The sequence below is a fragment of the Cyprinodon variegatus genome, unplaced genomic scaffold, assembly GCF_000732505.1.
Source record: "Cyprinodon variegatus isolate N-32 unplaced genomic scaffold, C_variegatus-1.0 Scaffold46, whole genome shotgun sequence".
Taxonomy (NCBI): Eukaryota; Metazoa; Chordata; class Actinopteri; order Cyprinodontiformes; family Cyprinodontidae; genus Cyprinodon; species Cyprinodon variegatus.
This window is the reverse complement of record NW_015150499.1, coordinates 479,167-506,835: the sequence shown is the minus strand read 5'-3', so window position 1 is coordinate 506,835 and position 27,669 is coordinate 479,167. Positions and strand designations below refer to the sequence as shown.

Here is a 27,669-nt window from a genome sequence, read left to right as displayed (position 1 = left end):
ATTTATGAGGAATTTTAGGTTCTGAAAACAGAAAATTACAGTGTCTTGCAAAAGCTTATAAACCAACACATTTTTTTAATATCTTGTGATTTTTTATATATGCAAACAGGTCTCTTTTGTAAATAATGCATTGAAATGAGACCAACTGTACAAAGAAAGGCTTATCATTGGGATTTTAGGTAATAGATCAACATAAAAAGTGAAATTCAAATATTTCACAGTAACAGGAACAGGTTTTTAATGTGTCTGATCAATCAAAATCTTAAGTGATTTCTAAAGGGATAAGCCAGTTTCTGCTGTATGTTATTAGGGCTATCTGAATAAGGGGGAATGAAAATAAATGCCCACATATTTTACAGTTTTTTTGGTTGTTGTTGGAATCCATTTAGAATTATTGAATGTTCTTTAATTATATCAGAAAAAAGCAGAGTTGCATGGGAGATCGTTTCTAGATTTTATTAGTAAAAGAAATTTGGGAACTATGCTTTATTATTTATCCTTTCAAGTTTTTCACTGCTGTGTTTTGATCTATTGCATACAATTTGAGTCAAACTTATAAAATTTGTAAATACTTTTGCAAGGCACCATAAAAATATCTGTTTAATATAGACAGAAAAGGGTAAAAAAATAAATAAATTGATCATGGACATTGATCAACTGATATTTCACATTTGAGATAAATAGGCACTAGGGTGAGTCTTCTGCAGCTTGTACAGCATTGCACAATTTTATATTTTTAAAATCACCATCTGCTTTCCTTTGTTTTAAAATAGGAATATATTCAATGTGGTAACCTAAAGAGGCAGCTGTGAATGTCTGTTTGGACATAATTGAGAAAAGAAAAAAAGTACAAGGAAACCGAGGGATTCCCTAAGCCGAGCTTTCAGCCTCGTGATTAACAGCTGAAAATCTGTCCACCTTCCTCATCACTAAAATTATGACACCCATCCTCATCCTCTGCATCCTCGTCCAGCTGGAGGCTCCCAAAGGAGAACTTGTTCCTTGGGATGGGGGAACTAACCTCCGCTGTGCTGTCGTACATCATGGGGCCACTGCAGTTGTCTTTGTCCTCCACCTCAGACTCACTTGACTCAGTACCGCTGGTGGTTGAGCCCTCACTCATTTGCACAGCTCCCACGTGTTTGACTCCCATCTTTCCTAACCGCTTCTTTCCGCCAGCGGATCTGCTCGGTGCAGAGAGGCCGTTGGCCATCATGCGACGCTCGAGAGCAGCCATGCGCTCGGCCCGAGACATAACCGGACGTGTAGGAGATGGACCCTGATGTGGGTTTATACATGAGCTTTGATGTACTTTTTGGAAATTCTGTAAGCGAGGTGATCTGCTCGGGTTGGGGGAGTATCTTGCATCATTAATTAAGGGGGATGTGTAGCCATTCTGCTCCGTGTAACTGAGAGACGGTATTCGATGGGTGGGTTTATTGGTAGGATTGGCTGCAGTACTCAATGGTAGATGGCTGCTGCTCTGCCTGTCTTTCTCATTCCCTCTGATTTCCCCCACAGTGCTGTAACCAGGACTAAGGTTAAACTTTGGACGTGACTGATTGAGAGACCAATATGGCTCATGTTTACTGTTAAGGGAAGCCCTGGAGGAGGAAGGAGACTCCCTGTACTGCATCTTACCCAGAAAATGCTCCTGCTGAGAACCGGAGCCCCGACGCAAAATGCCCTCCTCCCCATAATTGTTATTTGCTCTACTTGCTTTCTCCCTTCCCATGTTCAGCTCAGTATCTACACCAGCGATGGCGGAGCGGCCGCCTGCGGCAGCCCAGGATGCTGAACCTTGGCTAAGATGTTCGGGGGACGTCTGTCGTGTTGACCCTCTTGATCCCTCAGTCTTGGAAACAGACCCCTTTCTGTCTTCGTAGCCGTTTCTCTGGACAGGACTCATTCTTGAAGCCTGTAAAGCTGCTGGATCTTCAGCACTGACAAGCACCGACTCCTTCCAATGGCGCCGAGGAGAAGAACTGAGTCTGTCCTCAGGAACACCACTCTGATAGGGTTAGTAAAAAAAGACAAGTATTTAAGGAATTAAGAGTAACATTTTGCCCCCCCATTAATAACGTTTAAAAGTGGTTCTTTTAAAGAAGTGCGCCTTGCCTAAAACTACCTAGTTAGGAGTAAGTACAAAGGACGTATATTAAGCTAAATAAATTTACAATGATGCAATAAATACAACAAAATCTAGTGAATGTTGCTAATTTAGAGGCAGATATGAATAACCTTTGATATGTAACCATTTAATTTTGCTGTAGCTGCTGGAAGGTGAACATTCATGACCTTTTTATTATTCTGTCTGGACAACATGGCTTCGATAATAGCAACAAAAGCTTATTTTTACCAGATAATTGATTTGAATGCGTGAAAACTAAGTTCCACACCTCCAGAGCAGAGGCAGTGGATTCGAAAAGAGCCAAGAATGTCACAAGGACAATTTATCATCTAAGCTTCACATTTTCAGTGCCCTCCTAGCTTTGATTTCATGTCAGCATTCCAACAAAGAAGAGTTTTGTTTTTTGTTTTTTTGGAGGAATGCAGAATTTTTGATGATTAGCATGATAAAGAAATTCCAAATTTCTGCGATGTATGAGAAGCATCCAACACAAATAACACCATTATTTTAAGACACAGAATGTTCTGTCAATGAGTGGCATTTTTATTTATTTATCTAAATTTCTAATAATCTTCCTTGTGAATATTTATACACTAATAAGGATAAAACATATTTTCTTCTTTTTAACTGATATTAATATTATATTTTCATTCAAATTCTTTATCCAGTTTTTTTCCTCCATTTATTGATCACTATTTAAAAAATCAGTTTCAGCCTTTAACAACCGCTAATTTATAATATCATTACATTACACACATATGGTCTCTTTTTTTTAAAAAAAACAGGTGGCTTTTGTCAAAAGAATAAGTCCATCTGGATTACAATTAGCAGTTTTAGAGTAAAGGGTGGGTGAACCATTTTTTTAATTTTGATTTGTATAATCTTTTTAAAATTATGTATCTTTTTTCTTCCACTTCAAAAGTATGCATGTATTTGTGTTAATGAATCACATAAATTCCCATAAAGTTTAACAAATTCTTTTTGGCAAAACATAAATTAAAGGTATAAGGGTGGATGTTCTTTTTCCGGGTGGATCACTAAAATAAGTGGTTCTCCTAATTGTCAATCATTCTGGTGATATGTTTACGTAAGGCCATCCTACGCGCTCGCCCTATTTTCACTTACCAGTAGTGAGTCTGGCATAGTGGAAAAATTCAAAATCTTTGAAAAATTAAGCTTATATGAGCGATCAAAACAGCAACTTTTAAACAGAGGGTGCACAAGGAGAAATGGCTAGTGCACGTTTTTGTGCACAAATTCAACGGGCGCTCCCTCTCAGGAGCGGGTACAGTGTTTTACATGTGGATTTTTTTTTAAACAGTGGTTGGGTCTTTTGAAAAATTTGTGAAAATCCTCCACTATACCTTCAAGTCAACGCAATAGGGCCGTGTTTTTACCAAAAACCTGCAACTAAAACTAAGTTTGTAAATTTGCATGCAGTTCATGAATAAACGAACGTGAAGAGTAATTCTTTATAGTGTAATGCTTTGCTATCGAGTGCCAAAATAAAATCCATCAAAGACTCACTTCTGATGGCACTTCATGGTGGCGAGGAGAAGGCAGCGGCGACAAACGACTGTTGTGTTGAACTCGACTGTTGTATCGGACCCGGCTGTGTTTCCTGGCAGATTGGATAATGTAGGTCAACGTTATACATCATTAAAACCTTTATTTAAACACAGAGAGTCCAACATATCTCTAGCCTCTACCTTTCAAACGGGATCCTTTTGAACTCCGATTCCCTCACGTAATCAATCACCTGCTTCTGTGTGCGGCCGCTGCAGCATAAGCACATGAAAGATAATAATGAGTGTCTCTGCAAGAGCTGTAGCAGACTATTAGGTAATTAAGCGTCTGCAGTCCTGTAGGAGAACAGCTTTACGATGGAAGAAAGGCTCACCTAAATCTGAAGGACGATCCTCGTGAGAAGAGCACAGGCTTGGGTTTGGGTTTTGGTTCCTCAAATAGGCGGAAGAAGGCGTGATATTCCACACAGATCTTCCAGAAGACTTTACAGCAGTCCCTACTGGCCATCAGAAACTCCAGAGTGTCCTGATAGGAACTCTGAAGCAACATAAAAATAAATAAATAAATAAATAAAAAACCTTGAAGCGGTTTGGGTTCTCCAACTGTGATGAAACGTTACCTACATTTAGATCCGGCCTGAGCTTGATGAGGAAACGTTTTCGCTTAAAGCTCATTTTGCGAATCTTGGACCAGTTGAAGGCATTGATCCTCGTGTGTGTCTACAATGGTGATGCACGTCAAAAAACTTTTAATATTTTTTTTTTTTCTGGGGCGGAGAAAGCTAGGAAACAAAATGTTCACATTTGTCTTAGTGAGCCGACCTGGAAGACCAAAACGCCTGTATGAGCCACAGCCAGACTCAAGCTGGTTCCTTCTCGATCCTTGGCAGGGTGCAGGCGGATCCCGTACATCTCCAACTTGCGAGCGACCTCTAGCAACTGAAAATCTGATTCTGCGGGTGACTGACCTCTAAAACACACATTTCAATATAAAGTTATAAATTTTTGTTGTTTTCACCAAAAATTCATCTCTATTGAACGTTATTCAAATAAGTTAATTTAAATATATTGTTCCACACAAAAAGTCATTCAGAAACACTGTACATAGCGATGCACCAAAGAAATTACCTTGTGATGAGATACTTTACAGCTGACAAGTTTAAGCTATATAAAGGATTTTAAAGGAATATATCTTCATTAGAAGTGGAGTTCATTCAGACTGCAAAAAGTCATTATGACTTTAACAGATAACAGGAAGGCTACAGGCTAAAAAAAAAGATATTTCAGCCTTTATCTGTAAATGAACTTGATGGAAATCTCAGGTAAAGAGTTTTCTGCATTCATTTTGTAATGCTAGCTCTGCTAACTTATAGTAATGCTAACCATGCCAAGCATGCTAACCATGCCAAGCATGCTAACCACATATATAATATATTAAAAGCTGTCAAGCATTTTGCATTTAAAACAATCTTTGTTAAAAAACAGTATCAAAAATGCATAGAATATTTATATATTATATATATATATATTATGTTGAATGTAATTAATGGTAGTTGTGGTTAATGGTATGATAGAGAAAATGAATGGTAGAGAAATCAAGTAATCAAGGGAGCGAAAAATTATTGTTCTGGTGAAGTGGCTCTTAAATTTTAAAGCCACAAGTAAACCTGGAAATGCAATTGGAGGAAGAAACAAACAGGATGAACTATAACAACATTTTACATCGGTTTGTCATATTTTAGGAAATACTAAAAACATTTTGAGTCAGAAACAAATTTTTTGTTCAAAAAAAGTACATTTCAGGATGTCTTCCTAAAAACCATAAAAAGTGATAGAGTTACCTAATCAGTAGTCCTATGTATTCATTGTAAATATATTCTATATTTTTACTCTTTACACCCTGATGTTGTAGTAGAATACTTTCTTATAAATAACATTAGTTCTTTTTTTTTTGTCATAATTTTATTTTTGAGTTTTCTGTCTTTCTGCAAGTTTTGGATCCATTAAGTCAATCTCTCAATCAATCAATCAATCAATGGAAAAAAAAAATGAAGTTTTTTAAGGTTATTACACATAATACTTGTATATGTTTCTCTTTATTCGAAGTTAAAAGCTCCACAGATTTGAGAGCAGCTATGAAGATATGAATTAGACGTAGTGGCTGTGCTGGGAGCTGCACACCTTAACTAATTTTCCTAATTCTCATCAGTAGATAAGCCTTCCTGTTTCCTGTATGTGCCACTTAACAAGGGATTTAACTCAATGTGGCACCCAGCCAGAGGAGCCAAGGCTATCGCTATCAGCTGTGAAAAAAAAGGCAACTGAAAGAGAGCAGTGAAGCTTGTCTGAAGCTGCAGGAGCTGACCGCTGTATGCTCATGGCCCACTTTGACGCAAAGGGCAACAAAGTGTTGGCAAAGCTTCTGCCTTAATAGCTTAGGAGAAATACTTAGAGTGACTGGATGTTGTGAGGAGACCTGGAAGGATTCCAGTAATATACTCCCAACAGCATTAAACTAGATAGGATGAAAAAGTAGTGCAATAAAAAACCCTGAGTTTGAATTCACTTCTCACAAACTGCTTCATCCATCCTCTAAATAGCTGGAAAAACTGGGTTTTTATCCTACTAACCCAACTAAACACAGCTGTGTGTGTCATTCGGTGATCTAAAAGAAGCATATAATCTCTTCTGGGAACAAGTTAGTCTCCTGCAGGAGTTTTCACACTCACTAAAAACAGCATCTCCAAATACAAAACATTGAGAAGGCAGCATTATCCTTTGGGAATGTTTTCATTGATCAAGGACTCCGATGTAGACCTCAGTTGGTTTCAGTAGCATATCAACAAGGCAGAAAACTTCTAGCCAACTTGGGATAAGCCTTAAAAATCAAAGTCACTGATTCTTTCGAGTCAATATGACTATCAAGACTGTGACTTTTTTTCGAAAAAAAAAAAAATATTGATAAAAATGTCTTGACCTACAAAGCTTGAATAGATATAAACAAAAAGACTCACGTCAAGCATTATCAGAAGCCTGAAAATAAGTTACAATAACATATTTGCTTTGTAACATAAGTGCTTTGTATAGCACTGTGAGAACCCATTCATTCAGTGGCTGCTTTCCTGAATGTGTCACCTATGTAATAAAACATCCTGGTGGGACAATAAAGCCTGCAGAAACATTTCCTGTTCACAGCTGAGAAGAAAAATGTCTGTTCACCATCTGACCTTGTTTTATTATTTTAACTGCAATTTAAAAATGGGGCACTCACATATGCTTGGAGTGAAACTCCATGATTTTGTCGATCAGGGGCATCTGATCTGGAATGTAGTTGTTGTTCAGCAGGTGTGAGCGGCAGTGACTATCGTCAAAGTCTCCAATCTCGGCTGTGAAAGAAAGAAAACAAAGAAATTGGCTTCAAAATAATACTTCATGAAAAAAACACACACACACAAAAAAAAACAGAAACTAGCTTTGATTAAAAGGATATGAAATGAGGTCCAGAAATGACGAGCCATGGAAATGAGTCGGTGCTTTGCTGCAGCTATACAAGATTATATTAAGACATTAGACTAAGGGGGTCTCCATGGCAACACAAAGATAATCAATTTGAAATGCTATGCCATGTGCAGCATGACAATGTTTGATGATAAGCCGTGCAAAAGAAAAGCAGCAGCTTATCTATTAAAAGAAAAAAAATACAGTTGTCAGATCAGCCACTGCTTTGTTGTCTTAAACCAATCAAAGTAAAACTGCAGTGCAAGCCTCACATTGGATGATGTGGGAGACCATCAGAGCCGCGCTGGTGTCGTTGCAAGTCAGACGTCCGCAGGAGAGATCCTGTTTGATCTGCAGCGCAAACAGATACCTGTGCACAAACAGACATGCATCATGATAACGGAACAAAAACATGGCTTCGTTCACACTGCAGGCCTTAACACTCAATTCTGATGTTTTTTTTGGTGAAATCAGATTCCTTTAACTGGTCGTTAACATTTCCAGATATCAGCGACTTGTATGTGATCTTTTCTGTGAACTGCATTTATTCAAGTTTAAGGAACTAAGGGAAGGAATTGTGGAATAATACATGCATGTCCAATTTAATAATGCTAACGTCTGATGAAGCATTAAAAACCACAACCACAGAGCCCACCCACGTATCTCTCTATTGCCTTGAATAAGCTGTGTGCTCCATAATACACTGAAAGTCGGGGAATAATTCAACGCACGGTCCTATGGATCTGACGTCAATTGACGCTGCCTGCTCGCCCCCATTGTCGTTGTAGTAGAAGACTTGCTTGACATGGTGCTTGGCTGGTGGCTGCAGTTACCCACAGTGCCAGTAGTGTCAATAGTAGTATCATTTCTCTCATCCTTCCTAAAATTCCTTTAATAAAACATCTACATGCTTGTGGTGAGTGCAGAGGCCAATAAGAATAAAATCAAAATCGCAATATTGGTTTAAAGAAAAAATAAATCACAACACAAAATGACCTGCATAGAGCTATCCCTCCAAATATTAATAAAATCAGAAACCTCGCCTTATCTCCACTGACTGCTCTCTGCAATATCAGCCACCATGGCTGTTTGCTTTTCTTTCCGCTTCAGCATAGCAGGAGGCAGAATAGTCACGTTTGTCTAGTAATAATAACATAAAGGTTGAATGAATGCAACCTGGAGGTACAAACACAGTTCCTATTTGAAAAGATTAGATGCGTATCGGATTTAGGACCACATAGCCAAGTGGCCTGAGATGAATTTGAAGAAAAAAAAGAAAAAGAAAAAATCTGATCTGTGTTGTTTAGACTGTAATGAGCAGGTCGCATATTTGCATAAAAAAAACAAGTGATTTGCATAACTTTAAGCTGCAGTATGAACGTAGCCTTAATACGGCCAGGAATATGCATCAGTTTAAAGGATAAAAAAGTTTCTAAATTTCTTGCTTTCAAAATATCAGATAATTTGATAGGTTTTAATACCTTTTTATTAAACCAACACATTTCCACCTATCTCTACCTAATGACGGGGTTTCTTAGGCTCTTTGGAACAGAGATTCTTCAATTTTAATCTGTCAATCAGTGACGTACCATGACAGTAATTTGCAATACATTTATTAATGAAAAAATATAAATGAATAGAAGGACATCTGTATAAAATCTTTCCTGATGTATGTTTTGCAAGCCATCTGTTGCACATTTAATACTTCTCTGTGTTCATTAAGAAGCATGCAGCCCATCCAGAGCTAAACAAGGAGCAGAAAACCATTAGCTCCACCAGGCTAATCTCCAGAGGGCTAAACCAGCGACATGGCAGCCATGGCATTTGAATCCTATAAACTAGAAAGGGTAATAAATCATCAGGGAGTCGAGGCCCATGTTTCTTTTATGCTTCAGTCCCAGCAGAGATCATTCACACAGACATGTATACAACGTACGTCTTTGCGCCGAGTGGAAGACAAAGACATCCCACAGATAACGAGAGTTAGATGATCTGGAGAGGAGCTCACCTTGTCAGCTCCTCTAGCAGCTGTGCATGGTCAGGTGGAAAAAACTTCACACTAAACCTCAGGACCGTGTGCTTGGGTCCTGTGTGGAACGGATTTATTAATAAAAGAGCATTTGCATTTCAAAAGGATATTATGCAGTACTTTTACTCAGTTGTTAGTCACGGTTAGAACAAGACTCAACGGCATATTGAGACACTTACGGTGAAGCTGCTTAATAATCGGTTTGATGTGGTCCAACCACACCTGCAGAAGAACAAAAGAGACTCGTCTAAGGAGCTGAGCGAAAGAAATCTGACAGTATTAAGACAAAGCTGTACTTCAGTTTTCTCACCGTCATCTTTTGGTGGTTCTGAAACTCCAGGCCAAAGTAGTCACCTTCAATCAGATTCATGTGGGAGCACACCATGTCAAATAGCACCTTGCCTGAAGCTTTTTGCTGTGAACAAAAACATGTTAGACAACAGTTAACACAAAGCACCAAAGGCAAATGTCAGTTTTACAGTTTCAATCTTTCAGTCTCAGGATCCCTTTGCAAGCTTAACCACATCTTGTATTTTGTTGATGATGAAATATTTAAAATGTTTGGACCCTAAACAGCACCAAAGGTTAGTTAGACAATATTAGCAAACAAATGAAGGTGATAGATCAGTCAGATTTGAACATTTCACTGCAAAGACGATCAGGAAATAATTAAATAATATCTTAAATTAAGTTGATTTGAGTAGCTAAATAAGATGTTTTGCCAATGGGAGATTTTTTACTCTTAAAATAAGATAATTACGTAATATGCACTTGATATGTTTACTTATTTTAAGTGTAAATTATATTGTTCCATTCGTTAAGTGTCCCACTTTCCTCCTCAATTCAGGAAAAGATGACTTATTCAGATTTTATATTTTGCAGCGTGGATGATATAATATATAATAATAAGACGATGTTTAAAGCTTTAGATATTTTCCACAATTATCCAGCAAGAGCTATGCTGGAAGGGACCAATAAAATGGAGGTGTAAATCCGACTCGATCTGTGGCCGAACTGGGTGATTTTGACTTTGTTGAGGTATTTTGAAAAAGAGGAAATTGCAAAAACAAAAATCTGTCTAGATATTCAGGGGTGGTGGAGAAATGCAAAAAAGGTCTATAAACTAAATTACTCAAAGATGGTTCTACAAAATAACTAACAATGAAAACCGTTAGTACTACATGTGCTAACATATGTATTATCCGGTTGCTTGTAGGTAAAATTTCCATCATCTAGGTAATGGCAACCATAAACCGCCTTAAATCAGAGGCTACCTGATTCCTGCTCAGTTTTTCTGAAAGCGTTTCTACTGTACATCTATCCAGGAAGCATTAAGTCCATTCCAGGAACTCAGAATTTCTGACCTGTTAATTGAAAACCTGATCTGGACACTTGGACACTCCTAAAGTCGGACTTTCCACTTGGAAGGTAGTAAGTATTACTGAACCATTTTGACAAAAATTAAGATTGCAATTTCTTTAACCAATATTGCAATTGCGATTTCATTTAAATTTTTCTTTGCACTAACCCCAAACTTGTGGATGTTTCACCCCAGGCTTTCAGTATTTTGAAGGCTTGCTTGTCCATAGTCCATTGTTGCAGGACTTTACTGTAACCTTTGTGTGAAAAAGTGTTATGTCAACTGCATGCTACCTGCAAGTCTCTATATATTTTTTGTGGCAGCAAAACCACATTAAGTGCATCACCGCCACTGAAAGGGCTGGAGTGAGAAATTTAGTGTCTTACTTTTGTTCAATGTAATGCGAGTAAAATTTAGAGCCTCTGCCATTTGAAAATTACATTTTACATCACGATTATATTGCAAATGCAATTAATTGCCCAACCCTAATGGGAACAGATCTACTAGACTCAGATCCAATATGGCAGTTCCTTGCATCTACAACAGTACAATGTGATGAAAAACATGTCTATTTTGCAAGACACATTTGTAAGTGTGTGTCCCAAATTAAAGTTAGATGTTAGCTGAAACTCTAATTTAAACAAATTAAAACCTCATTTTGCCTGTGGAAAGCATATCTTAAAATAAAACTCATAAGGGGAACTACAACAGCTTTCTTTGCCATTGTCATATTGGGGTCCTAAAAATTCTGAGTTTGCAACTTTAGGTAGGGTAACTGGAATGCACCATCTTTCAAATCCAGGGGCTGACACTTGAACAGTATGTAGTTGAAGCCCTGATTTCAGTCACATTCAACGTTTAATGCATAACAACACCTCAACCATCAATATGCAGTGTTGTTGGTGCAAATTATTAACTTGGTCACCTGAATCATGATCAGAATGCTCATGTAATGTCATGTGATGCAGGGTTAGGCGATGCTTGAAAGTACCTGTCCAAATGTCTTCAGACAATGAGGCAAAAGTCTGGTTGTTTCTGATTTACCACGTATGTCCTTTTTATATCAAACAACATAATGAAAAATACAAAGACATTTGTGGACTACATGACAACTCTTGAAACATTTAAACGTGATGACTACATTTACAAAGTCCAAAAAAATCCTGCATCAAAAACCAATTTTATGTAATAAATGGTTAAGTTCTTTATCACAAATGTCTCTGCTAGTCTTTCTGCTTCCAAAGAAGTGTTCAGAAACTCTGCGTGAATAAGTTTCCATCATGCATGTTGCAGCCAGAGGGGGTGGGCTGGACCTCATCTTTGATCTGGATTTTCAGTGTCAATGTTGCAGCTGCTTAGAGCCCAACAGCCACTGAGCTGGAAACCATATCAGGGTGGGATAAAAAGTCTCCCTGACCGCCTCTGTCTCTTCTCAATCAACACTTAAACACTTTGATGAGCAACTTAACTGCACCCTTCTCGGCAAACACACAAATCTGAAAAGTTTGCAGCAGACACAAGAGAACCATCCCCACATTAGGTCACATTAAAGCCAGAGATTTCTGTTAGACACCCAGAAAGGGTTCGGGTCTCACAGCCACACACAACAGAAACCCTTCTGCCTGGCTGCTTCCTCGTGACTGGTCTGCACCAGAGCAGAACATATCTCAGTTACAGAATGTCAGTGTTTGCAGAAGCAGTCCCTCCCGGCTTGGAAACTGATCCAGAGAGGTACCTAACTATGTTTCAGGGAAGTAGCATTTACAGGAAATGACAGGGACATGCTGAGGTGCATGCTACAACAAGATATTCCCTAACACAGCTGAAGGGGGTTTGTGGGATTAAAGTTTAAATGATGTTGTCTGTGTTTCTTTCATTGCTTGAAGAATAAAAACTTAAGCTCTGTCAGCTTAGTGAAAGTGATTATACATCCTCATCTGTAAGTGGAAAAACTTCCCCCAAAAAGAACAACCTCCTTTTTTCTCATGCTTGCACAGGGGTTTTTATTTATTTATTTTTTACTAACTGAGAGCAAGCTGTTAGGATATGGCCATAGAATCAATGACAGACGCTGCAGAGAAAGATATCAACGGTCCACACACACACACACACAGAAGTGTGACAGGCAAACAGGAGCCAGAATAAATTCTGTGTTGCAGGTTTCAGTCATTTAACGCAAGCTGAATAGAATAGGGAAGAAGAAAAAAACGTCTCTCTTCGAGGCTCTCATGTCTAGCCATAAAAAATGTTCCAGAATGGTTATAAATGACCAACCTGCCCAGCAGAGACATGTTATCCAGAGGCTGATTTAAGCTGAGCAGCGCATAATTATATTTTGGCTTTTCATAATCTGCAAGCATCATAAATCTTTAGAGTGTATGAGTTTACTTTAATAGCATAAGAGTGGAACAGCACTGAATTTTTTGGGGGATGTCCGTGAGGCTACAGATTACTGGCCATTACAGGTGCAAAACCTAAAAAACGGTTGATGTCATCTGCTTTATATTGGAGAAAAATAATAAACCTTTTAACAATTCGCTCATATTCCTTTTTATTGAATAGGTGATTCATTTTTACAGAGTATAGCAGCAGTATTTGGCTCTTTTTTTTTCCACATGAGGAGACACATATTAAATGAAACTGGCCTTCTGTGTTTGAACTGAACACCACTAAAATCCCCAAGAGCCCCAGCATTTGTACAGCTGAGAAGGAATTGCAGCTAATTTGGGTCAGTGGAGCCATAAACAAGGCAAATTAATTAAATTTGCTCATTCAGACTTAACAGAACAATTTACGTTAAATGTCCAACCCCACCTCCCACCCAGGATATTAAATCTTGAGTAAAATATGAAATAAACTAAAACATCAAGACCTTTGACTCTTCTCATCGGCGACAAACTGAAATTCTGAAATCTCTTTTCAATCACAGTCCCTGACAAATTATTGACAAATTGATTAATGGGACTTTTTGTCAAAGAAATATATTATATTGGTAGTATTTTACATCTTTCCCTGCCCGTTTCAGCCAAAAGGTTGTATTCTCTATGGATAAATCACTCTCTGCAGATGATATTCTTTGCCACGTCTGCAACAAAATGTCGGCAATCTCCATCGGCATGACCTTTATCCATAAAAGCATTACAGTTTCATGTTTTTCATTGGATCAGTAAGTTCCAGGCAGAGATGACGCACTCCGAGTCAGCAGACGTGCAGGAAGCGTCTGTCTGGCCCAATTATGTTTTAACCCAGACTGCACCAGTGTTTACACGTGTCTGCATCGCTACGCTGACCTCTGCATACTCAGGCTGACAGACGATGGGTAAATGAAGATGACAGCAATGTCTATGCTTTCCTCTTCAGGGTATCACCCCCCCCCCCCAAAAAAAAAAAAAATCTCTCCCTCGTCCTAAAGACTGGAGCTTACTAAAATGCAAGACAAAACCAACAAAACAGTAAAGGTCAGGTGTGAAGTAGCTGTGTTCTCCCTCAACTCCGCCCTCCAGAAATAGTTAGCATGCTCCACTTCACCCAAAATAACCCACAGCCGGCAGTTCTATACAAACCTTGGTTCTGACTATCGGGGGTGGTGCCATGGGTGGCAAACAGACGGCCAAGGCTCATAGACGCCAGATAAAATGATAGAACAAAGGGAGTCGGGTATCCTTTAATAATTCGGGTGTGGTGAATTTCAGAAGCAGAAGTTGACAATGACAGCAAAGGGGGGAGGGGGTTATTTAGGGTTTCCACTCAGTTTTCATGTGGAAACTCTACTCCCTCTCTGACTCAGATTTCTACAGCTCTGTCTTTCTAAACCCTAAAATTAAAGTACAAGGACAGTGATTGAAAAATATAGGAAGGAAGGAAGGAAGGAAGGAAGGAAGGAAGGAAGGAAGGAAGGAAGGAAGGAAGGAAGGAAATCTAAAAGATAATTGACAGACTGATGGATTAAAACAGTCATCTATTCAAGTGTTTCCGTCTCCCAGCTATGCTGCCCACGTAGCTCATGCTGGTGCATTTATAGTGTAACAGACCATGAATGTGTCACATCCCAGCGGGCAGTTTTCAGCTGCGCTTTAGATCAAATGACTGTTTGACTCAAATAAAGGAACAAAGAAAAGGAGAACGAAGTAAAAACCTTTTGTGAAACCTGATAACCATTTTTAGAGACAAATAAAAAAGCTAATCTGGTTAGAAGCAATCCAGGTTTTAAAAACCCCATAGTTTTACAGAATACTCTATACATGATTATTTTTTCTTTTTTTTTGTGCGATATAAAAAGAAAAATCTTATAATCTTACTTGAAGTATATGATAATAAACTAATTGAATGATTGTACTATCTAGAAAGCCCAATCCTTTTTCATTTTATAAATAAGCAGGAACTGCCCATCATTGCATACACAGCTAAACAGCCTAGAAGAAAAAGAGGGACCTGAGCGCAACAGTCCCCAAAGAAGATAAGATAAGATAGACTTATCCTGTTACAGATTATTGCACAGGGTATTATATATATAGTTATTGCACAGGGTATTCAGTATAAATAAGTTATTGCACAGGGCATTACATAGTGATTGCATAATAGTTATTGCACAAGTTATTGCAGTTATAGTGCCGCATTGTAAAGTATGATGTTAGCAGGGATGAATGCCTGCATTAGCTCACCTTATTACAAACAAGGTTTATGTCTTTCAATAAAGGAACTGCTCAGGTCCTCTACAGTCTGGTGCTGGGGATGAGAGATGTCCATGTGAGATGCAAGCTTGGACAGCAACCTCCTCTCAGCGACTTCCTCCATTGAGTCCAGAGTGCAGCCCAGGACAGAAGTGGCCCTTCTCACCAGTTTGTTCAGTCTCTTTCTGTCCTGCTCTGTGCCACTAGGAGCCCAGCAGACTACATTTTGGCACACTGCATTCCAGTTTTACTGAACCACCTCTGACTAGATTTGGACTCAAAACAGGCTGTAATTATGCTAGACAGGTAGCTTATTTTCTTTATTTGCAGTTTAATGCTTCTCTGGAGGATTATGTTTGAGCATGAGATGCACGTTTAGTGCCGTATGTGTTTGATGGATGGAGATCAAGAAGGAGAAAAGGAGGGTTTTAGATGGGGGGAATAAAACTGTAGGTGGTGGGGCTTACACCTCTTCTGGTGGAGGATAAGGGATAGTTCCTTTAGGCTTCAGATGTCTTTTTATTAACATATCAAAGCATTTGAGCTAGTTGGGTTTTATAATCAGCATGTTCCCCAAATCATGAAAAATTAGGTTGCTTAAATTACCTTTTAATTGTCCAATGTGGTAAAGGGCCTATTTCAAAGCTTTTTTAGGTATCTAGAAAACAGTATATCCTTTTTTCGTTTTAATTTGTAACGAATTTGTCAAATCTGGTCTGAGCAAATATATTACATCAAAATTACTTAAATCACATTTATTTCTCTTTATAATCTACAACAAAATAATATTCCAATATCTTGGTATTTTCCTAGCATGGTTAGCGCTAGGGAACATCTTAAGTCTCTGGGTTGATTTTCTTGGTAATGTGGTTCCTTATTAAAACTCAAATTTACAAAATTTACAAAAGAATTTACAAAACTTACATGCAAAATAACAAAGACTGAAACCTAAAAGCATTAAAAAGAGCAACTGTGCAGCACTTTGATTACCTTCCTGTTATATTGGTCAGAAGAAAGTCTTTATCTCACACTCTAACATCCAAAGAAAACAACAAAAGTTCCTTTTGAACCCATTCCTACATCTTTAATGCCTCTTTTCATTATTCTTTAAATATGTCAATGGGAATGCAAACTTTGAGATCTGTTTTTAGGGTGTGTTTTTTAACAAAAATGTCACAAATTGGTAAAATGAATATGATAAAACCTCAGTTATGATATGGCAAGGCAAAAGTGAAGGATGTTGTCTCACTTTAAAGAAGGGTAAAATCCTCTATAGTTTCCAGAATTTCAGGTTACTTCTTTGGAAATATGATAAAATGCGAAGGCTTAAACATGTTTCCTTAATTTGTTATTTCCCAATACTTATCCAGATTTAGAAAATGACCAAATCCCTTTTTTAAATACTTCATAGGAACCCTTCTTGACTTTTATCTTGGGGATATGAGTAAAGAGGTCAAACGTTCACTGCTCATGTGACATGGCAGTGGAAAACCCCAGAAATACTCTTTGAGAGTTTTAAGGGAACCGTGGCTTTTCTGTTACCGCCACTGAGGGCGGGGTTGAGATTACAGAGCTGTTTACAGTAGCCGGCTGGAGTATTCCCACACTGTGTTCCTCTTTGACTCATGAAAAACATATGTAGAGATCAACAGAGTTCTGAGCAAAGATCTATTCATTAAAGTACTGTGAAAATGTTTCCACATGATGTTTGTGTAAGTGCAGGTATGTGTGCTGTAACCGAGGGACAGGACATGGAGGTCAGCTGCAGCTAAAGCTCATTGAGATTCAGGTCATGCACTGCAGAGGTTCCCAGGGTGACTCTGCTGCTGAGCGAAGCTAACAGAGGGATGGGAGGAGCGAGGCAAGCCTCTGGATAACCCTGTGAATATACAGATGGATGCCAGAGTAGCTCAGCAGATTCATTTTTAGATAAATAATTAAAAGAGAGGAAAAACATTGTTTAAAGATTTTCTGAAATATTGAATGGGTGCGAAAAGCGATAAAAAACTGAAATAAAAAAGTGATGATTGGACCGCCACAGCTGTCAGAGTCGTTCTGTCACAGTAAGCCAGCCTGTAGGGTCTAAGAGGACAACCATGAAAATGATGTCCTCTAGATTCACCAAAGCCTCTCCCCTTCCTCTCTTTGACTCTCCCCACATTAGTTTGTCTTCAACATGTTCTCAAGGCTCAGGCCTGCTGGAAACATATTGATTTTGCATAAAGGATAATTAAGTGTCCTGTTGTGTTGTTGAATATGTAACAGCGTAGAGCTGAGCGCATTTGGGGAAAGGCCACCAACTGTTACATGCAGGACAATAAAGCAGAGGACGCTTACAGGTTCGTTTCAATACATAGACCAAAGTAGAGAGATTCGACCAATCAGAGAACACATGAAACTAGGTTGTTATTGTTCACCAGCTCAGCATTTCTTAGCCAAATGCTGAATGTCAGAGAAAATATTCTAAGGGGGGGAAACATTTTTACAGCATGTCTTTTGAGTTTTATACTCTGCTTATTTTTAAAGGCTGGTTATTTTCCCCAAAAATATTAAAACATGTTTATTCCAATATCCAAAACATTAAACCTGCCTCAAGCAACATGCTTCCATCTTTTTATTGTTTATATTTTCCTTTACTTATTTTTAAAACCTCCTACATTTAGGATTCAGAAAGCTTTACAAGCAGAAAAGCTCCTTTGCCCATAGTTTTTTACCCTTAAGTTTCAACAGATTGACAAATAGCCCAATTGTGCTTCAAATAGACTATAAGAAGTGGCTTTTTCTGCTGGTCTAATCAGAAGCTTGTCTATTTTTTGAGTATACAGGACCTTTTAAATTTGCCGTGAAATCACATATTCACACATCGTCTAAACCGCCAGGCCACCGTATAATCTTCAGAACAAAAATTCACATAACCCAAGCTGAGGCCAAACTGTTTTCATTGTGACGACTCTTCTCTGTGGAATTTGTTCCCTAAATTTGTTTATTATCAAATATGACAGAAGTCATTTTTGTTATAGTTATACAAATTAAATAAATGACTTTCAATTTATATTATCATTTGACATTTCAAGCAAACCTTAAAAAAATGGACACTTATTTAAATAAATATACAAATTAGGAACAATAGCAATATATTACAGAATAAATAAAAGCATTCTTACTCTCATACTGGATTTAGACATAAGGAAATTCATGTTTGGAAAGCAAATTATTAAGTCCATCTGGGCATAATTGCTAATTAAAGTGAAAAAGTGATTCTGAGGTACAGCAAAGCTGAAAATGATGCAAAAGGCCCTAACTTCAAAGGATTACTGCTAAAGACAATGATGCAGAATAAATATACATGCACCACATAAAATTTGCAATCTGACCCATTTTTCTAAGAGGCCCCTAAGTCATTCCTTTACTACTTCATATTTTAGAACTATATTTCCTGTTACTTTTGTTCAAATGCCTGCAAATGATTAGTGTAATACGACTAAATTGGATTTGGGTCAAAGTGTAAAAACAAATTCAAATGCTGTCAAATGAAGACTATTTTTACTATAATGCCTTGGTGAATATTTGTTTCTATGATTACATGTTGGACATATTTCAGTAAGCCCAGAGTTTGGTGCAAAACAACCAATTTATCACAGGTTAACATAAAATACATATTAATCAGGTGCGTTGAGCCGCGTTATAATTGCTTCAACACTTAATGTCATAATTAGCTTGTTTCTTAGCTAATCAGAGCAAGAAATCAGCTTCAAATATAGAGGACTTGCATCACGTCTTAAGAGCCTTTTTATTCATATTTAGTACCCACTTCCTGAATTAGGATTTCAGTGACATCTCTCTCTCTGGTGAATTTTGTACAGCTCTGAGTGTGCAGACAATCAATAGGTTAATTTAGAGTTTAATTAGGTGTAACTGTGACACAGAGCTTCCACAAGGTCAGGCCAGGAAAGAGACTTTCACAGATAGCCTCATTTAAATAAACATGCTGAAAAGGTGCTTTCACTGATTTGGAAAAGGGATGCATTAGTATTCGTCATTATCTTGGGCTACAGAACATAACTATAATAGAAAAACAATGTCCTCTTAATTCAAGAAGGCTTTTTACTAATATCTTTAATTGATGAAACATACCTTTCAACCTTATCTAGGATTTTTTTTACTTTTTTTCTGTAATATCCATCTTATACTCAGATAAAAGCTTTTATTTGAATCCTGTTTTGGAAAAATAAAAAAGTGTATCAGGGAAATAAAATCAGTTGCACTACATACTCTGGGCCTACGTAAGGTGATTTCAAAAAGACAAATCATTTTGAGGCATAAAAGTAAGGAGACAACAGAAAGTAGTTATAAAAAATCCGACCAATAAACCCTCATAAAGTCTCTCCTTTTCTAGATTCATGCAACACTTTACCAGAAAAACTAAACATAGACACACTTCGATAATTTATGCCTCGGTAGAAATTAAGAAAATATGACAAATGGAGATGGAATGAGGGAAACTATAGATAAGCATCCATGAACCAGATGAGGCACAGGGCAGGGGAAACATTTATATATCTGTGGTATGGTAATGCCTCATGCCACCATGTGGAAATACCTTTTTAGACTGCGACATTATGAACCACAACATGACCACTTCCTCATTTAGGAAATATTAAGAGAAACAGAGCAACATAGAGACAGTTTAGTTAAAAGTCCCTAATCACTAGCTTTTACTTGGAAAGAATGTATGGGCATTTTAAGTTAAAATCTGTGCATAAAAAAAGGAAAGATTCAACTCAACCATGTGCAAAAACTGAAAATAAACTTGACATTTTTTGCTATAAGAGAAAACCTCTTATGTGGCCTTTTTGTGTCATCCTAGCCGTGTAGCAGCCCTTTTTATATTTATAATTCAACTGTCTCTTTCCAGTGGCTCTCAGAGAGAGGTCACACCTTATAGGTGGGCAGTATTATACTTTACGGGAAGATGGGGAAGTTGTGGAGAGCATCATAGGATCTTTCGCAATTTTTTATTTATTTATCAAATTTTTGTTAAACTCCAAGTATATAGTTTTCAATGATTTTGCCCAGACTTGCTCTCATGTTGCAAAACCAGCAAGTCTTTGTTCCCATAGTTATTATTATGGAAACAAAGATTTCCAATAGCTATAATGATAACTGATAGCAGTGAAAAGGCCGGTCTGTCTACCACTGAATGGCAAGCAGCGTTGGAGAGGTTAATTTCTGTTTTTTCAGAATAAAAATAAGAAGAGATTAAGAAAATCATGAGGTAATTCAGGGAGGAGCTGTCCTGCACCAGCATTCTGTGTCCTTATACTTGCCAGACAATTAATAAACAAGTAAACTATTGAGAGATCAGGAGGGGAAAAAGTTAAAAAAAAAAACAGATACAAAAGATCACAACGGATATTTGGCTGATAGTTACAGTACGCTGAAAAGCAAGAAAAACTTATAAACATTATTTTCTGCTCTGATTGATAGCTCAAAGCAAAAAATAAAATAAAAGGAACAGAAAATGACTAAAATATATTAAAAAAAAACATCAGAAATCATATAGGCATTTAGAAAAAAAGTTATCACCATGAGCAGGTGAATTTCTTAAAAGCACCTCTATGTGAAATTAAGCGGCTCGATATGTCTGCAAAAACAAAAACAAAAATCTAAGCTTTACCCTTGAGCAGGATCAAAAATCTTTAAAGTCTGTTCAGCACTTTGGTCAGTTGTACTTTCTTTAAAGAAAAGTATAAATACATTTACTTAGGTATAGCTATACAAAGTTAAGTCTTATTCTCAGTGAGAAACTATATAAAGATGATTTATAATAATAAAAAAACAGAAAGCAAACTATTTTCCTTGTTTGTAGATTAAGCACCATTTAAGAGGAACAGAAAAACATTGTTTACCTTTGTAAAACATTACTGATCTTTAATACCCAAATGCAAATAAAGTATCCATGATTTTAAAACAACTCAGTCTGAGTTAATAAATACCAAATAAAAATGCTGATTTTAACGCAACACCTGCAGTAAAATTCTGTTCACAGAACTAAACTTAACCATGCTGACAGTGTCAACACTCAAATACCATCACAGCTATTCCTGGAGAGGGACCCGCTGTAAAGAAAGATAAGACTTAGGAGCTTGTGTGGTGTTTAAGAGCAGGCAGGTCTCCAGGGAGAATTTGTTGGTGCCGTTTGTTCCTTTAGCTATAATCTCCCTTAGTAATAAATAATGACAGCTGTGCACGCTACTCTGCTGGTGAGGCCAATCAATCGGCCTTCTTGAGATTAGCTTTAAACCACTTATCCCACAGAGGAGCAAATCCACAGTCCCTTAGTCCTGTGATGTAAGGAAAATGCACAGAGGAGGGTTGCCGTAAGGGAATGTCGAAAAACTTATGTGAACACTTCAGGTGCACTTGCTGTCAACAAATTTATTCCCAAAATTAGATCCTGGAAATATTTTAATTTACAGTCAAAGATTTCTGCACATATTTGGTTTAAAAATCTAAAGCAATCAATATGTGATTTATGTGAATTTATGTTAAATGGAAAAGGAGACAGCAGGGACAGATTCCATACTGTATGTATGAAATTATTTTAATTTAAAGCACCAAATATTCACTTTGTCAGCCAGCTGGGATTTCCTTGTCAGAATAAAGCTGAGCTCAGGACATGCAGGTGTCAAGACAAAAGCCTCGAACCAAGCAGTCACTTCAAGGAAAGGAAGATTAAGGGCTTCCAGGGAATCACCTTGAGTTTAAAAAAGCACTCCTGTTGAAGCCATCCAGTGTTCAGCAATATATCTAAATATAAAGGCATGAGAGAGCTCCGTATCTATGCATGTAGGCACATCTGGATTTTTAGGTAAATGATATGTTTCATTTTTACTCAATGAAAACATTCAAGTATAATGGACATTTTTTTGGATGTAATGTTGTTTGGAGAAATCTAAAATTTTAGTCAAGGACTGCAGGTCTTATCTGTGGCTGAGCTATCCTGACCAAGAAAAGCATCCTCATGGCACTGTTTTTTTTCCCTTTTTCTTGTTGTACATGTAACTGCCCGAACAGTTTATGTAGCAATACGTCGTTTTGTGCTCCAGATCATTTCCCAGAACTTTTACAGGTCATATTTCCATCCATTTTCTGTCACGCTTATCCCTGTTGGGGTTGCGAGGGGTGCTGGTCAATGGGTGGGAGGCGGGGTCCACCCTGGACAGGTCACCAGTCTATTGCAGGGAAACACCGAGACAAACAGGACAAACAACACCTCAAACACACACCACACTTAAGGAGAATTTAGAGAAGCAAATTAACCTACAGTAATAGTCATGTTTTTGGACTGTGGGAGGAAGCCGGAGTACATGGAGAAAACCCACACCTGCTCAGGGAGATCATGCAAACTCCATGCAGAAAGACCCCGGGCCAGGAATCAAACCCCGGAGCTAGCAGTGCTACCCACTGCACAACTTTTTCCTATAAATGAAAATGAGCTGTGGTAATTTACCTTTATTATTTTCATTTCTGTGTTATAGGACTTGGTTTGAACTAATCTATGTAAAGGATTTTTACTTTCTGGATCAGGATTGCTCATTTCAAGCAGGAAAGGATGACCAATGTATATACATTGGCAGCTGATAGCAAACAGACAATTTGAACCTTAACTGGTTCTGATCCTTATCAGGTCACTTGAACCTGATTTTCCATTATCGGGGTCAGGGCAACCACAAACAGGCTTTATTGGAGGGAACCCGAATGCCGCTCAGTTTATCCCGAAGACATTTTGACACCTAAAATAATTGAGCCAAAATCCTGTTGCCTTCAATTCGAGCCCTAATAACAACACTAAAGAGGACACTGAAAGAGGGCTTAGTTAACCATTTTCAGTATCAGTTAAAAACCAGAGAACTCATTCTGGGGATTTATTCAAGCCTCCCACTAAAGATTTGACAGAGTGGATATGGGGCACTTGTGCATATACTAACAGTAGAGTAAACTCTGTGCGCACTGTCTGCAGACGTTTAGGATTTAACAGTAGAGCCTAAGTATTTTCTACATGTCCCACCTACCTATAGCTGAGTGTCAATGTCAAACAATTGTCCTAAAAGGTAAATTATTGAGTGACACTGGCTATTCATACGCAATGGCAAAAATTTTGCTTTATGTTCATGTGTCTGCTGTACTGTCAGGGGTGGGTTTTTTATAAGTTTTGCAAATCCAGTTTTGAAAAACGAGTTAAACAGATAAACTAATAGTAATACTTGACTCCAAACAAGTACGGTAAACTCTGCAGGAGCATTAAGAGAGATTTCAAGACTAACAGGGGAGCTCTTGTTATTTTTTTGACATTCTCTAGGAAATTCTTCACAAAACCTAGCCATACATATCACTAACATGGCCAAATTCAATGTTCAACTCTTTTTGTCTTTGCTTTACGGTATCAGTAAATCAATGTTTTTTCTACTGCTCTTAATCTACAATTCAAACTTTAAAGCTTTTGCTTTTTTAACAAACCATATAATACCCCTAACTGCAATAGGATATAGACATTTGTGTTTTAAACAAAAATGTTCTCTTATCAACTCCTTGCAGTGAGTGCTGCTGGTTTCTCTGAACACTACTTTAATTGAATAATCTTGCCTAACAGAAACATTAAAATTGGGATCCCAAACCCAACTCCATCTCTTAAAGTCTGCGTTCTTGATGGTTAAATAAGAGAAACACTCAGGGTGCCATCTGTACAAAGTATTTTTTTTAAAGGTATATGATCTCATTAAGACCTGATAAAGTCGACTGGACATAGATAAAGAACCAAATCTGTTTCATTTCATGCAGCATGAATAGAAGGACATGGCATTATATCCAATTTCCTCTGGGTAGAATCTTCAGATTACCTTCTTATCTGAAAAGCACAGCAGCTCTGAATTAGTTACTCAGAAAGTGGTTATAAATGCATTAGACTTCTCTGGAACATTTGTGTTTACATTTTAAAACTCCATTCAGATGCATTTTGTAGAACTAACCTGAAGAGCTGCGGTATTTGCTGCCATTCCCTTCTACATTTCACGCAGCTCAGATTAAACCTCCAGGCCATTAAATCACTCCCTCCTCCCGAGTTTCACAGCAGCGCACACTGTCCTAATCTGAAATCTTACATTTAAAGCTTCATGTTGGAGAAACTAGCAGACACGCCACAACCCAGCAAACAAACAGGGTTAAAGAAGAAATTTAAGCCACTGATGCTGTTTCCCTCAACTGCAGGTCAAACATCACCACAGGAACTGGAGGCAGCCAGCTAGGATTCTTTAAGAACTTGATATACAATTTTAACTAATCTCTGCTGTAATTTAAGGTGCACCACGAGCTTGATTTGACTTATAACAATCCTATAACTACTCTGACCAAAACCAGCATTTTTGCAAGTTAAATAGCTCAAACACCACACCCTGAGAATGTCTCTGAAGAACACCATAGCCTGAAAATACAGATACTGGGTCACAGTATTAGAGTTTAAGTGCTCTAAGAGTGAAATCACCCACTGACTGATTTAACAATTCATAAGCAATGAACGAGCGACCACTATGTGGGTTTCGTTGCATAAGAGAGGTGTTTTTAGGTTTGTGGGGTTAAAAGCAGCCTGGAGACGCTGACTGTGGGTGCAATCTGGGCTAGGAGTCTCACAGCACTAAGTGAACCGTGATGGATTTTTTTTTTTTAACTAGGAAAGATCTCTATGGCAACCTCATATATGCAGCATGGCTGCTGTACTCAGAGGCTGCCAAGTATGAATCCATCAGCAACCATCTTATTTATTATTCTAGAGAAACATACACCATAACTCAGGAAGACTGTTTTTTTATTGTTGGTTTTTTTTTTTCAGAAGATTAAGGTATAATTGAGAACTGTTGTTCTACTAACTGATATTGCAGTTAATCTGTCATATGCATACGTCATTAGTAATTGTTACAGGCGAACTACAGAGCTTAAAAAGAAATTACAAAGAGCAAACAGCAATTCACGTGTGAAAAAATGTAATCAGCAAACAGTTTGAACCAAATTAGGAATATCTGTGGGTTTACATTTAAGAACCCCATGGCTTAACAAATGGGTAGCTGCACTCCCAGAAATTGTATCCAGTATCTGTTTTAATACTGCTTATCGAGGTAGAAATGTTAGTTGATGACATTTCTAATGGTAATACACCAGCTGAGATGAACCGCTTTATGGAAGTTAAATGAAGGCTGGGTCAGCATTTAACATCGATGAGCCCTTATTCAATGTCTGTCCCCGACAAAAACACAAACAGGACGGATCCATCAAAAGTTGGCCAAAAACTAAGAATGAATGATTTCACAGCAGCAGCATTGCCAATCTCTGACAACTCCTAAGTTATCAAGAGAGGAAGATTAAGACTCATATGTTGGAATAAGACCACAAATTCTTTAGCGCAATTGATTTGATAATGACAAAAAGCTCTCGGTCTTTCACAACTAGATATAAAGAAATCAAGAGTCATGGGATTCCTGCTCCGGAGGTCAACAAGGCACTTGCATTCCTAAGGAAAGAATGATAGGGAAAAAATGAGCCTAAGTAAAGACACGCAGATTAGAAAACAAATTCTTGTTTTGATGGTATTCATCCTTAGCTATGGAATAGTATCCAGGTTACTGGAGCCTCAAGCAGTTTTACCTTATGAACCTTTAGTCTCACTACAACCACAAACTCTGACACAATTATGTTGTGCTTTTATGCAAATAACTAACAAAGCAGGACTTAATTGTAAAATGGAAAGAAAATGTTTAACAGCTTTCATAACATCTGGAAAATACAAGGTGTCACCCATGTGGAATATTCCCGGACATTTGAAAAGTAGGTAACCATAGAGTCATTAATGTTAAATATTTTTGAAAAGATTTCAGTAAATGCTGTGCACTATCCTGTCTCCTGGGAAATATAGAATAAACTACAGTACTTACTACACTTGTAACAAGTACATTGGTTCAGTCTGCTACTCTTTTTTTTTTAACTAACAAACAGCCGTTCTGGTTTAAGAAGCTTCCAATGTAACCTGCAGAATCAATTTTTATCCTCTAAGAAGAAAAGGAGACAAATTCATATTTCTTTCATTAGAGACAACTAATTTGTTTTTGTCATACTGGTCCAGCATTGCTCTAAAAAGCTTATATTGTGTGGTAAGAGATTAACAAAAGAGCCCAATAATGTTAGATATAAAACATTGTCTTAATAATAAATGGCACATAAGGCTCTAAAACCCTGCAAACCGCCCCTTTATTAATGCGACTCCACCCAAAATTTCCTTAAAGCCCACATCTTGAGTTTAGAGAATCTTAGCTGACAGAGGAACCCACTTAGAGCAGTAATTATACCAAAATTGTACAAAATAAATGTAAACATTTGCATTTAAGATTAAAAAAAAAAAACTATTTCATCTGTCAATATGCCCTATCCAGAACTCCTCAAGTGGAAAGGTTTTAGTTTCATCTGATTTCATTTCATAAAAGTCTTCTTCAAGGGACCTTTTGCTATCAAATAATGAATGCATTAATAAAAAAAAATGACATATTAATCATTTTAGTTGATAAATGGTTAGTTGCAGACCTAAATGTCACGAATATGGTTGGTTTTTCATATAGTCAAGAGGAACTCTATTCTAACAGCAATACTGGATATAGAAATGATCCCAAGGTTTTATGGAGGTACATCCCCAATTATATACATATATTGATATGTATATGGCCCATCATCACACTAGTGTGTAATATAAAATATATTTAAAGCTATTGCTGCACATTACTTAGAAGAAATTACTCAGACATGAGTTTCTTTTGAAATATTGAAAAAATAAAAATAAACTTACTCCAATATCAAGTTAAAGCTCAATCTTCAAACAATTATACAGATCAAATCATATTCAAATGATTTGATCCGAGACCTAAAAATATATGTTCACATACATGTAAGCCACGTCCAATCTGACCAAGCCATATTTAAAAAGAGTAGGGGACTAAACAAATTTGAGTCACTAAGTGTGTGGGGTAGAGACACATTTAGCAATAGCTGGCTCTAGAAAATGATTGAAAGCCACAATGAGCCCCAAAAAAAGCCATTTTACTTGCATTTGAAAAACAAGGAATTGCTTGTGGTAGTTGTATTCCTATACAACATAAATGAAATTCAAATTTATGGCTGCAATGTTACAAAAAAAATTCAGAGGATTCAATCCCCTCTTAAATATGTGCTACATCCACACAAATAATTTTGCCCGTTTGTTTTCTGTCCATCCAAAAAGGTCCAAACTTCAATTAAACCAAAGGTTGACATAAAGGTGGACTGCACAAATGCAGCTGAGAGGAATTTAACATGTTAAAAAAAATGCATCAAGTAGCTGACTTCAGTCTGCAAATTTGGTTTTAATTAGTCCTCAAACA

At 37.5% G+C, this 27,669-nt stretch overlaps 1 protein-coding gene across 3 annotated transcripts in view; it reads right to left on the bottom strand.

The window, feature by feature from the left end:
• LOC107082045 (FERM, RhoGEF and pleckstrin domain-containing protein 1-like) overlaps positions 1–27,669 on the bottom strand; it is a 71,547-nt gene that overhangs the window by 20,736 nt on the left and 23,142 nt on the right. For all 3 annotated transcript variants that reach the window (XM_015370479.1, XM_015370477.1, XM_015370478.1), the window contains exons 3-13: positions 9,495–9,599; positions 9,364–9,406; positions 9,164–9,242; positions 7,428–7,525; positions 6,929–7,043; positions 4,480–4,627; positions 4,282–4,377; positions 4,032–4,195; positions 3,841–3,909; positions 3,659–3,752; positions 1,801–2,011 (exon numbers count right to left, since the gene is read on the bottom strand). In XM_015370479.1, the coding sequence (XP_015225965.1) occupies positions 1,801–2,011; positions 3,659–3,752; positions 3,841–3,909; positions 4,032–4,195; positions 4,282–4,377; positions 4,480–4,627; positions 6,929–7,043; positions 7,428–7,525; positions 9,164–9,242; positions 9,364–9,406; positions 9,495–9,599 (1,222 nt within the window). The remainder of the gene's footprint in view (positions 1–1,800; positions 2,012–3,658; positions 3,753–3,840; positions 3,910–4,031; positions 4,196–4,281; positions 4,378–4,479; positions 4,628–6,928; positions 7,044–7,427; positions 7,526–9,163; positions 9,243–9,363; positions 9,407–9,494; positions 9,600–27,669) is intronic.